This window comes from Gadus chalcogrammus, chromosome 18 (genome assembly GCF_026213295.1).
Source record: "Gadus chalcogrammus isolate NIFS_2021 chromosome 18, NIFS_Gcha_1.0, whole genome shotgun sequence".
NCBI classification, from domain to species: Eukaryota; Metazoa; Chordata; class Actinopteri; order Gadiformes; family Gadidae; genus Gadus; species Gadus chalcogrammus.
Genome location: NC_079429.1, coordinates 225,263 through 238,659, shown reverse-complemented (window position 1 = coordinate 238,659; position 13,397 = coordinate 225,263). Strand labels below are relative to the sequence as shown.

The following is a 13,397-nucleotide window of genomic DNA, read 5'->3' as shown; positions in this document are numbered from 1 at the left end:
GCTAGGGAGGCGTGCTGGCAAAATTGGCCGATCATGTGATTCGTAAGTAAAAAGATTCTGCATATTGTCTATAAAATAACTAAGCCAATTGCAGAATTGTTCGCCATTAATCCCAATAGAATGATGATGATTTCAAAATGCTAAAGCAAGGTCAAACCTGCTTTATTTATAATGTAGGGAATTCACTTTAAATACACCCTATGTACGAAATGTATAGCATATGTTTTCAACTGTAGAGAGGTAGTGGAGGCGGCAAAGTGGATTAGTATCTCCCCCCCTCTCTCTCCTCATAGAGGGACGCCCTCCCCCCTCTCTCCCTCCTTATAGAGGGACGCCCTCCCCCCCTCTCCCTCCTCATAGAGGGACGCTCTCCCCCCCCTCTCTCCTCATAGAGGGACGCCCTCCCCCCCCTCTCTCTCCTCATAGAGGGACGCTCTCCCCCCCCTCTCTCTCCTCATAGAGGGACGCCCTCCCCCCCCTCTCTCTCCTCATAGAGGGACGCTCTCCCCCCCTCTCTCTCCTCATAGAGGGACGCCCTCCCCCCTCTCTCTCCTCATAGAGGGAGGCTCTCCCCCCCCTCTCTCTCTCCTCATAGAGGGACGCTCCCCCCCCTCTCTCTCCTCATAGAGGGACGCTCCCCCCCCCCCTCTCTCCTCATAGAGGGACGCCCCTCCCCCCTCTCTCTCCTCATAGAGGGACGCTCCCCCCCCCCCCTCTCTCTCCTTAGAGGGACGCTCCCCCCCCCTCTCTCTCCTCATAGAGGGACGCTCTCCCCCCCCCTCTCTCTCCTCATAGAGGGACGCCCTCCCCCCCCTCTCTCTCCTCATAGAGGGACGCTCCCCCCCCCTCTCTCATCCTCATAGAGGGACGCCCTCCCCCCCCTCTCTCTCCTCATAGAGGGACCTCTCCCCCCCCCCTCTCTCCTCATAGAGGGACGCTCCCACCCCCCCTCTCTCTCCTCATAGAGGGACGCTCTCCCCCCCTCTCTCCTCATAGAGGGACGCCCTCCCCCCCTCTCTCTCCTCATAGAGGGACGCTCTCCCCCCCCTCTCTCTCCTCATAGAGGGACGCCCTCCCCCCTCTCTCTCCTCATAGAGGGAGGCTCTCCCCCCCCTCTCTCCTCATAGAGGGACGCTCTCCCCCCCCTCTCTCTCCTCATAGAGGGACGCCCTCCCCCCTCTCTCTCCTCATAGAGGGAGGCTCTCCCCCCCCTCTCTCCTCATAGAGGGGACGCTCTCCCCCCCCTCTCTCTCTCCTCATAGAGGGACGCTCCCCCCCCTCTCTCTCCTCATAGAGGGAGGCTCTCCCCCCCCTCTCTCTCCTCATAGAGGGACGCTCTCCCCCCCCTCTCTCTCCTTATAGAGGGACGCTCCCCCCCCCTCTCTCTCCTCATAGAGGGACGCTCTCCCCCCCCTCTCTCTCCTCATAGAGGGACGCCCTCCCCCCCCTCTCTCTCCTCATAGAGGGACGCTCCCCCCCCGCTCTCTCCTCATAGAGGGACGCCCTCCCCCCCCTCTCTCTCCTCATAGAGGGACGCTCTCCCCCCCCCCTCTCTCCTCATAGAGGGACGCTCCCCCCCCCCTCTCTCTCCTCATAGAGGGACGCTCTCCCCCCCCTCTCTCCTCATAGAGGGACGCTCTCCCCCCCCTCTCTCTCCTCATAGAGGGACGCTCTCCCCCCCCTCTCTCTCCTCATAGAGGGACGCTCTCCCCCCCCTCTCCCTCCTTATAGAGGGAGGCTCTCCCCCCCCCTCTCTCTCCTCATAGAGGTACGCTCTCCCCCCCTCTCTCTCCTCATAGAGGGACGCTCTCCCCCCCTCTCTCTCCTCATAGAGGGACACTCTCCCCCCCCTCTCCCTCCTTATAGAGGGACGCTCCCCCCCCCTCTCTCTCCTCATAGAGGGACGCTCTCCCCCCCTCTCTCTCCTCATAGAGGGACGCCCTCCCCCCCCTCTCTCTCCTCATAGAGGGAGGCTCTCCCCCCCCTCTCTCTCCTCATAGAGGGAGGCTCTCCCCCCCCTCTCTCTCCTCATAGAGGGACGCCCTCCCCCCCCTCTCTCCTCATAGAGGGACGCTCTCCCCACCCTCTCTCTCCTCATAGAGGGACGCCCTCCCCCCCCTCTCTCTCCTCATAGAGGGACGCTCTCCCCCCCCTCTCTCCTCATAGAGGGACGCTCCCCCCCCCCTCTCTCTCCTCATAGAGGGACGCTCTCCCCCCCCTCTCTCTCCTCATAGAGGGACGCTCTCCCCCCCCCTCTCTCCTTATAGAGGGAGGCTCTCCCCCCCCTCTCCCTCCTTATAGAGGGACGCCCTCCCCCCCTCTCCCTCCTTATAGAGGGAGGCTCTCCCCCCCCTCTCCCTCCTTATAGAGGGACGCCCTCCCCCCCTCTCCCTCCTTATAGAGCTCGTAACTGTGCGTTCACACCAAACGAGACGGGGCGACAAGATCCCATACAGAGTGAACGTAGAGACGCGTATCGGGCGACTTTTTCGTGAGAGAAAACCGGCGACAAGTTTTGATTCGTCGCGCCACACTTTCGCCGTGCACAGGCGAGCGCGTTCACGAGGATTTGTGGCAAATTCGCTCGAGTTGAAATATTTCAACTTTGACGCGAATTTCGCGTGATGACAGCCAATCAGCGTTCAACAGCGTGGCCACTGAGTGACATGTGCAACGTAACAGCCAATCAGCGTTCAACCGTCAAACTAGTGCAGTGCAGTCCGGGGTGAACTGCAGCATGGAGGAGAAAGGGAATGATGCCGTTTGCGACTTCCAGAGCTCTATATATAATATAATAGTATATAATATAATATTTGTATATATAATATCACGGCCAAAAGCTCTGTGCGCCTCCGGATGGCCGTAGCGTGGGGAGTTCTCATAGGGATTGGGCTTCTCGGGGTTTGTTTACCGGCGTTGCTATGTTTCCGGTCTTGTGTGTTCCAACGGTTTATTTGGTAGGCATATCTAATAAATCTGTCTATTCAATACTTCATTCACTGCCTCTTCCGTGGTCATTACAATATTATGAATATACTGCGACGGGTCCTCCGACGTCTCTCCCTCTTCCACAAAAGGTAAAGACATGCAATGGTGGTTATCTTGTTGTGGCGCCAGACAGCGACAGACAGCGTCCCTCTATGAGGAGAGCTGAGAGGAGTCAACAGGCTGCTCCGGGAGGAGACGTTCTCCGCACCTCCACCAGGCCCTGGCAGATCCTGACGAGGATGACGCAGCCGAAGTGCATCCGGGCGGCCGAGGGGATGAGCATGTTGAGGCAGGACGTGGCCACGATGGCGAAGCCGAACACTCTGGGGCAGGAGGGAAAGGAGAGAGTCACCTTCTGATCTGTCGTGGACAAACAGCCGGTCTGGAAGATGAACACTTACCTGTTGGCGGCAAACCTCTGACAGATGAACCCTCCGGGGATCTGGGTGACAATGTAGCCCCAGAAGAAAGAGCCGTGGATCATCCCCACCGTCTCGGGGTCCCAGTCGAACTGGGCCTCCTGGGAGCACAGGGGGTCAGAGTTAGGGGTACCCCCAACCCCGACACCAGACGGGTTGTACTGAACTGGAAGGGGAGGGTGGAGGGAGGGAACACACAGCAGGAATCTAAAGCATCCTGAGAGAGAGTTCCTGTATTCAGGTGAATGTTATTTATCATTATAGAAAATCAATCAAATAAATACTAGTACAGGAAAGGCCTATCACATGAGCCCACTGCAGAATCTATCGGCAGCAAGGACGGACCAACCTTGTAACTAAATGGAAAGAAGTTTTTCTATATCATATATCACTCTGTGGGTCCGACAGGGAGTCAGCAGCTGTTCAGACAACACTGCTGAGGTGATGGATAGTCAGTCCACTGGGATGGTGTTATTCTGCCAACACATAACCAGCAGGGTCCAGCTCCTCACCCTAACCCATAACCCTAACCCTAACCATAACACATAACCATAACCCTAACCATAACACATAACCATAACCAACAGTGTCCAGCTCCTCACCCTAACCCTCACCCTAACCCTAAACCTAACTATAACCATAACCCTAACCCTAACACATAACCCTAACCCAAACCCTAACCTAACTATAACCAGCAGGGTCTTGCTCCTCACCTCTGTGTTGGTCTAAACTAACTAACTACCTAACTTAACGAACAACCTACCTTGGAGCTAGCATACGAAGCGCTGCGATTACTTGAGGCATGTGCAGAGAGCTTCATAACCGCGCTACGCTGACCCTAGCTAACCCTAGCTAACCCTAGCTAACCTGTGGAGGGAGTATCACCCTCATCAGAAGGTCTGCCTGGTGTCAGCCAATCCCCATTGCTGTTTAGTTCACTCTTCAAAGGCTTTTGACATAATGCTGGTGATTAAGAGAGCCAGATAAACCTCCTTTGTCTGGGCTTAGCATCGGCGTTCACACAGTACCAGAACACCCAGAGACCACCACTAACCGCACACACTGGATAGGACTCCAACATGAGGGGGGATGAGCTCCACCCCCCAGCTAAGGCTAGAAACAAGAAGGAACCAAGAAGGAAAGACCCATTCGGACTGAACTGACTTCACCATGCTGACCCCCCCCCCACTCACCACGATGACCTCCTTGTTGTCCCGCAGCTCGCGGTGGCTGTTCACCATGCTCACAATGGCCACCCCCAGGTTGCAGCGGATCCCGAAGGAGATGCAGAAGCCGAGTCCGGACAGGATGGCGATGATGTAGCGGCGCGGCAGGCCGAAGCAGGTGCAGTCCACCACCGGCATCTCCTTCTCCACCAGCAGCTCGGGCCGGCCCTCGGCCGACAGCTCCAGGGTCTCTCCATTCTCCTGCTTCTTCTCTAGCGCTCTGCGGGGAGGGGGGGGGCAGTGACAGTGAGACGGCTGGTCTCTCTGACGCTGAGACGGCTGGTCTCTCTGACGCAGAGACGGCTGGTCTCTCTGACGCAGAGACGGCTGGTCTCTCTAACGCTGAGACGGCTGGTCTCTCTAACGCTGAGACAGCTGGTCTCTAACGCTGAGACGGCTGGTCTCTAAACCCTGAGACGGCTGGTCTCTCTCTAACGCTGAAGACTGGTCTCTCTAACCCTGAGACGGCTGGTCTCTCTAACCCTGAGACGGCTGGTCTCTAAACTCTGAGACGGCTGGTCTCTCTGACGCAGAGACGGCAGGTCTCTAACCCTGAGACGGCTGGTCTCTCTAACCCTGAGACGGCTGGTCTCACTAACGCTGAGACGGCTGGTCTCTCTAACGCTGAGACGGCTGGTCTCTCTAACGCTGAGACTGCTGGTCTCTCTGATGCTGAGACGGCTGGTCTCTCTGACGCAGAGACGGCTGGTCTCACCAACGCTGAGACGGCTGGTCTCTCTAACTCTGAGACGGCTGGTCTCTCTGACCCTGAGACGGCTGGTCTCACCAACGCTGAGACGGCTGGTCTCTCTAACGCTGAGACGGCTGGTCTCTCTAACGCTGAGACGGCTGGTCTCTCTGACGCTGAGACGGCTGGTCTCTCTAAACCCTGAGACGGCTGTTCTCTAACCCTGAGACGGCTGGTCTCTCTAACCCTGAGACGGCTGGTCTCTCTCTAACGCTGAGACGGCTGGTCTCTCTAACGCTGAGACAGCTGGTCTCTAACGCTGAGACGGCTGGTCTCTAAACCCTGAGACGGCTGGTCTCTCTCTAACGCTGAAGGCTGGTCTCTCTAACGCTGAAGGCTGGTCTCTCTAACCCTGAGACGGCTGGTCTCTAAACTCTGAGACGGCTGGTCTCTCTGACGCTGAGACGGCTGGTCTCTAAACCCTGAGACGGCTGGTCTCTAACCCTGAGACGGCTGGTCTCTAACCCTGAGACGGCTGGTCTCTCTAACCCTGAGATGGCTGGTCTCTAAACCCTGAGACGGCTGGTCTCTCTCTAACGCTGAGACTGCTGGTCTCTCTAACGCTGAGACAGCTGGTCTCTAACGCTGAGACGGCTGGTCTCTAAACCCTGAGACGGCTGGTCTTTCTCTAACGCTGAAGGCTGGTCTCTCTAACCCTGAGACGGCTGGTCTCTCTAACCCTGAGACGGCTGGTCTCTAAACTCTGAGACGGCTGGTCTCTCTGACCCTGAGACGGCTGGTCTCTAAACCCTGAGACGGCTGGTCTCTAACCCTGAGACGGCTGGTCTCTCTAACCCTGAGACGGCTGGTCTCTCTAACGCTGAGACAGCTGGTCTCTCTAACGCTGGGCTGAAGGTGGCCGGCCGTTGCTTGGCTTGAAGATGTTTCTTGATGGTTTTTAATGTTCTCAAACCCTTCAGACTTCTGAAACCTAGAACTGGATATACAAATAAAACGTTTTCTGTATCAGCTGAAAGCTTTTAATATATTAAAGGGATTTTTCATTTTTCAATCAATTTGATTTGCATAATCCTTTTGTTTCTAACGTCCTCAAATGCAAATGTTTGGACCTAACTCCAATGTTCTGTGTGAATGATGCGTACAGCCCGTAGATGAACCACGGTCGTCCTTATTGGTTTTTCTCCTCAACAAACCTCCCCAATCATCACCTCGCTCTAGAACCTTCCAGCAGCGCGGCGCCCACCCTCCGCTCTCTACCGCCCGCCACCAGGGCTGGACAGACGGACCCCCCTGGACTGACAGCTTCCTGTCCTCACAGCTTCCTGTCCTCACAGCTTCCTGTCCTGACACACAGCTCGGACATCTCCTCTACCTGCGTCAAGCCCTGGATGCCTTCCTTCCTCCCTCCCTCCTCCCTCCTTCCTCCCTTCTCCTTCCTCCCTTCCTACTTCCTTCCTCTCTCCTCCTTCCTCCCTCCTCCCTTCCTCCCTCCCTCCATCCCTTCCTTGGGCTCTCCCCTCCCACCTGTTCCCCTAGCAACGGCTGAGATGAGTATGACCTCTCCAGCCTCCTGTCTTGGAGACATCAAATATGTATCGCGGTGGTTCATCTATTACCCATGGAGTATAGAGCAGAGCAGACCATCAATCAGCAGCTCATTGATCACCGGCTTGGCGCCAACTTTTGGACATCAGGGTGCGTGCATGCATGTGTGCGTGCGCGTGTTTGCCTGGTTGCGTGCGTGCATGTTTGTGTGCAGGTGGATTTCAACCAACCGCTGCCATGTGCTCCCTTGGTCAGTTCAGCCGGACACAGACCCCTGGTTTAGTCCACTAGCTTCAGACGGACACAGATCCCTGGTTTAGTCCACTAGCTTCAGACGGACACAGATCCCTGCTTTAGTCCACTAGCTTCAGACGGACACAGATCCCTGCTTTAGTCCACTAGCTTCAGACGGACACAGATCCCTGCTTTAGTCCACTAGCTTCAGACGGACACAGATCCCTGCTTTAGTCCACTAGCTTCAGACGGACACAGATCCCTGGTTTAGTCCACTAGCTTCAGACGGACACAGACCCCTGGTTTAGTCCACTAGCTTCAGACGGACACAGATCCCTGCTTTAGTCCACTAGCTTCAGACGGACACAGACCCCTGCTTTAGTCCACTAGCTTCAGACGGACACAGATCCCTGCTTTAGTCCACTAGCTTCAGACGGACACAGATCCCTGCTTTAGTCCACTAGCTTCAGACGGACACAGATCCCTGCTTTAGTCCACTAGCTTCAGACGGACACAGATCCCTGCTTTAGTCCACTAGCTTCAGACGGACACAGATCCCTGCTTTAGTCCACTAGCTTCAGACGGACGCAGATCCCTGCTTTAGTCCACTAGCTTCAGCGGACACAGATCCCTGCTTTAGTCCACTAGCTTCAGACGGACACAGATCCCTGCTTTAGTCCACTAGCTTCTGGCTATTTTGGGTGAAACAAGGTCAACTTTAACGGAACAACACTAACGCCGGTTTTCCACCGCACATGTAGCTCAACTCGACTCAACTCGAACCGACTCGGCAGCAGCACGGGTCGTTTTCCACCGCAATAGTACCTCCTGGACGTGGGCGGGGTCGGCTGCGCGAAAGGGCCGTGACGTATTTTTGTACGCGACGCAAACAACACCTACGCAACCCACACATGGACAGAACCCACATAACAACAATGGAGGACATCGATAACGTTACTATTATTAGCTGGCATGTTGAAGAAGTGGAATATGTAGGCCGCGGCGCTGCTATGGCTGTTACCAGCATGGTTGCCATGTCGCTCTCGTGACTTCGTCACACTCTCTGGCCAATCAGTGGCCGGCCGTCTGCCGACGTCATCTTTTAGCATCGGCCCAGCCGCTTTGAACCTAGAGCGAGGCGGTACTAGAAAAAGCAGCCACTTCAGGTACCAGATACCATGTTTTCGTGGTGGAAACGCCAAAAATGCGAGCTGAGTCGAGTCGAGCTGGTACCATGCAGTGGAAAAGCGGCATAAGACAGAGTCAGCGATGGAGAACATCTGCGCCCTTCCTCATAATGTCCTTTCTGGTGACATCCAAGATGAGCACAAGGTCAACACAGATGCAGGAAGCAGGAGGAGCAGGAGGAGGAGAGGGAGCAGGAGGAGGAGGTGGAGAGGAAGCAGGAGGAGCAAGAGGAGGAGGAGAGGGAGCAGGAGGAGGAGGAGAGGGAGCAGGAGGTGCAGGAGGAGGAGGATCAGGAGGAGCGTGGTTGTAAAGCCTCATGCCTAGTGCGCGTCGGATGGGCTCTGACATTGATCAAGTATTAATGATTCTCACTGTTGAATTATTAATATCTCCGACTCTTTCACTGACTATTTCTGTCCTCTCTCTCTCCCCCGCTCCCCCCCCCCCCCCTCTCTCTCTCTCTCTCCCCCCCCCCCTCTCTCTCTCTCTCTCTCTCTCCCCCCCTCTCTCTCTCTCTCCTTCCTGCTGGTGCTCTCCTTCACATCTTCTGACCCTGTCTCTCTCTAAGCTCACAGCCTTCTCAGTCTCACACAAGGCCCTCAGCACGCCTGTATCTCTAGCGCTAGCCTGCCTTCTAGAGCCTTACTGCTGGCCTGTTTCTCTAGCTGCCTTCTAGAGCCTTACTGCTGGCCTGTTTCTCTAGCCGGCCTTCTGGAGCCGTACTGCTGGCCTGTTTCTCTAGCTGCCTTCTAGAGCCTTACTGCTGGCCTGTTTCTCTAGCTGCCTTCTAGAGCCTTACTGCTGGCCTGTTTCTCTAGCTGCCTTCTAGAGCCTTACTGCTGGCCTGTTTCTCTAGCTGCCTTCTAGAGCCTTACTGCTGGCCTGTTTCTCTAGCTGCCTTCTAGAGCCTTACTGCTGGCCTGTTTCTCTAGCTGCCTTCTAGAGCCTTACTGCTGGCCTGTTTCTCTAGCCTGCCTTCTGGAGCCGTACTGCTGGCCTGTTTCTCTAGCCTGCCTTCTGGAGCCTTACTGCTGGCCTGTTTCTCTAGCTGCCTTCTAGAGCCTTACTGCTGGCCTGTTTCTCTAGCCTGCCTTCTGGAGCCGTGCTGCTGGCCTGTTTCTCTAGCTGCCTTCTAGAGCCTTACTGCTGGCCTGTTTCTCTAGCTGCCTTCTAGAGCCTTACTGCTGGCCTGTTTCTCTAGCTGCCTTCTAGAGCCTTACTGCTGGCCTGTTTCTCTAGCTGCCTTCTAGAGCCTTACTGCTGGCCTGTTTCTCTAGCTGCCTTCTAGAGCCTTACTGCTGGCCTGTTTCTCTAGCTGCCTTCTAGAGCCTTACTGCTGGCCTGTTTCTCTAGCTGCCTTCTAGAGCCTTACTGCTGGCCTGTTTCTCTAGCTGCCTTCTGGAGCCTTACTGCTGGCCTGTTTCTCTAGCCGGCCTTCTGGAGCCGTACTGCTGGCCTGTTTCTCTAGCGCTAGCCTGCCTTCAGTAAGATTAGCTTATTTTCGCTTTGGTTGGGTTAGGGTTAGGTTGGGCTTGGTTAGTTTAGTTGAGGTTAGGGTTAGGACAGGTTAGTTTAGGTTAGGGTTGGGTTAGGTTAGTTAGGGGAGGGGAGGTGAGGTGAGGTTGGGTTAGGTTCTAACCTTTGACACCTTGACCCTCCCCGTCTGAGTGTCAGGGCCATCCTGCTCAGGCCTTGGGGGGTTAGGGTTAGCTTAGAGAGGACCTGCTGGAGGTGGAGCCCCCGGAGAGCGACGTAAGCTCCTAGTGAGAGAGTCAAGGTCGTATGAGACTGCAGCAGCAGAGTTCAGCTGGGGGAGGAGAGAGAGACCAGGTCTAGATGGATCTGTGAAGACCAGGTCTCGATGGATCTGTGAAGACCAGGTCTAGATGGATCTGTGAAGACCAAGTCTAGATGGATCTCTGAAGACCAGGACTAGATGGATCTGTGAAGACCAGGTCTAGATGGATCTGTGAAGACCAGGTCTAGATGGATCTATGAAGACCAGGTCTAGATGGATCTGTGAAGACCAGGTGTGAAGACCAGGTCTAGATGGATCGGTGAAGACCAGGACTAGATGGATCTGAGAAGACCAGGTCTAGATGGATCGGTGAAGACCAGGTCTAGATGGATCTGTGAAGACCAGGTCTAGATGGATCTGTGAAGACCAGGACTAGATAGATCGATGAAGACCAGGACTAGATGGATCTATGAAGACCAGGTGGATCACTGAAGACCAGGTCTAGATGGATCTGTGAGACCTCCTGACGTCAGGACTCATCAGGACACAGGCGGAGTCAGAAAATTTGATGAGAAAGATGAAATAACCATCATTTCAGCCTCACGTGGTACAATAACGGCCCCAAAATAAAAATAATAGAATAACGCAAAACGGAATGAATAGAACAGAATTATAACAGAATAGAACAGAACTAAACCGAATAGAGCATGGTAGAACGGAACCGAATGTACTGTTTTTAAGAGCGAGAGGCCGATGGGACGGCCGGAGCCCGGAGGAGTGCGTGAGACGAACTAAGACAAGCTGCATTACGCACGACATGCTGCTACGAAAACGCGTCAGGGGAGCAAGCAGCACGTGCTTGGGAGGAAATAAAGGCTCAACGCGGACCCGTTGTCACCCCCCACCGTTCCGTCCCGTCCCGGTAGCTGTAATCCAACCTATAAGGCTTCAGGGTGGGGGAGGAGAAGGGACCGCGGAGGGTGCAGAGAGGCTACTTACACCAGATAGGTGCGCCTCAGCCAAGGTGCCGCCGAGGACTTAGAGACAGATTGAGGGGCAGGAGGAGGTTATTTCGGGAGGGGATTTATGTGTTTAAATCCCGAGTGGAAGAAAAGAGAGTCGGACAACATTTGGTTTGTAAGCCACAGTATGGACTAAAGTTGATATTAGAGTGGGTTTACATTGGGTTTACATTACTGAAGAGAATCAGTCTCACCATCACCAACCAGACAGTAAAGATGGTGTTTGATCAAAAGCAAACAGAATGAATTCAGCCTGAAAGCAGATCAGTTCAAACCACTTTTCCCGTTTTCCACACTTTCTAACGAACAATTCTATTTAAATAGTGTAATGATGAGCATTCTGTGGTAACCCTTATCTATTTTTACGAGTCGAACATCAACTTAAAATAACGGATAGTCGCAACGAAGCATTCTTCTCATTCATAAACTGTTCCATGGATTTTTTATTTTTTTAGTTTTAGTACAGATGCTCCATTTAGTCTGCGGGAATTCAACCACAGCACTGCTGTATATTTCATCATGATATATTATATACTTTATATGTGAGAGACACAGGCTGCGTAAGGGTTTATATTCCCGGTACCTACCCATAAATCTTCCCGAGGGTCCTGGCGGCTACGATCTTGAACCTGTCTGGCCGGACCTCCATCCTCTCAGCTCCAGACTCCCCGCGGTGTGTCCTCTCGCCTCTTCCCGCTTTTCACTCCAACGTGTGACCCCGTAAGGACGGAATCCCCTTCTTATTTTTGTGGGGAACGCATCGGATTCCAGGAAAATAGTGGAATAAAAGTTGGTCCGAGGCAACTCTACAAGGACTTATAAACTAAAATTACACAAATCATTTTTCTGGCTAATCATTATTTTCTATAGTTAATAAAAAGAAAATATTAAGCTCTGTTATCCTCCTCACTTTGTAATGTGTCCCGTTTGTAACTCGGCATCGTCCAGACCTCTCGTGTCGCTGGCCGCGGACCTGAACGGATTACCGCTAATCTCCTGGGAGCGGGGAGCGCCGCTACGTCACTCACTGGCCGGAAGCCCGACGTTTTAAGCAGGGACTATTCCGGAACTTGCTATCCTGGGACCATATAAATAGCGACCAGAGCAGAATTTAAGAGCCTTGTAGAATTCTGCGGTTATGAAGACTGGAGGGGCGGGTTCTGTCAGCGCCCTAGTGTTCAAACGTGCTTATTGAGTCATTCCATCTTATTGAGTCAAGTCCAAGACGAATTTTTATTTAAAACAGGTAATTTCAATTAATAGCATTTAGTTCTTTAAATCTTTTCAATTAGTTTCACTTCTTTTTTTAATGGGAGTAGTGCTAAATTATATGTATTTATATTTAGAACATAGGCCTACATACAGTATAATGATAACTCCAGGTTAACACTAACCTACTCTTCATCACTTGATATATCCAGTATAATGATAACCCCAGGTTAACACTAACCTACCAGGTACTCTTCATCACCTGATATATCCAGTATAATGATAACCCCAGGTTAACACTAACCTACCCGGTACTCTTCGTCACCTGATATATCCAGTTTAATGATAACCCCAGGTTAACACTAACCTACCAGGTATTCTTCATCACCTGATATATCCAGTATAATGATAACCCCAGGTTAACACTAACCTACTCTTCATCACCTGATATATCCAGTATAATGATAACCCCAGGTTAACACTAACCTACCAGGTACTCTTCATCACCTGATATATACAGTATAATGATAACCCCAGGTTAACACTAACCTACTCTTCATCACCTGATAAGGAGGATCATAGAGGAGCAGCTCCTGCTGTTAGTGGAGAGACAGTTCAGACAGTGGGGTCAGAGGTCACTGTACACCCAGTGGGGTCAGAGGTCACTGGACACACAGTGGGGTCAGAGGTCACTGGACACACAGTGGGGTCAGAGGTCACCGGACACACAGTGGGGTCAGAGGTCACCTAACACCCAGTGGGGTCAGAGGTCACCATACACACTGAGGGCTGGGGTCAGAGGTCAAGTACACACAGTGGGGTCAAAGGTCACTATACACACTAGGAGCGCTGGGGTCAGAGGTCACCGTACACACTATGAGGGCTGGGGTCAAAGGTCAGCGAACAGAACAGGTCTCTACAAGGTAGGGGTCTGGGTCCAGGGGGTCCCGAGGGTCCAGGGGGTCTAGGGTCCAGGGGAGTCTGGGGGGTCCAGAGGGTCTAGGGGAGTCTGGGGGGTCCAGAGGGTCTAGGGGGTCCAGATCTAGGGGTTCAGAGGCTCCAGGGGAGTCAGGGGGGTCTAGGGGGTCCAGGGGGTCCATTTCTAGGAGGTCTGGATAT

The 13,397-nt window shown here is 53.6% G+C and overlaps 1 protein-coding gene across 1 annotated transcript in view; it reads right to left on the bottom strand.

Moving 5' to 3' along the window:
• Positions 1-11,718, bottom strand: part of LOC130371469 (vesicular glutamate transporter 1-like) — a 30,038-nt gene extending 18,320 nt beyond the window's left edge. The window contains exons 1-4 of the mRNA XM_056577254.1: positions 11,657-11,718; positions 4,601-4,853; positions 3,390-3,508; positions 3,197-3,311 (exon numbers count right to left, since the gene is read on the bottom strand). Coding sequence (XP_056433229.1) covers positions 3,197-3,311; positions 3,390-3,508; positions 4,601-4,853; positions 11,657-11,718 — 549 coding nt within the window. The remainder of the gene's footprint in view (positions 1-3,196; positions 3,312-3,389; positions 3,509-4,600; positions 4,854-11,656) is intronic.
• Positions 11,719-13,397: the final 1,679 nt, after the last annotated feature.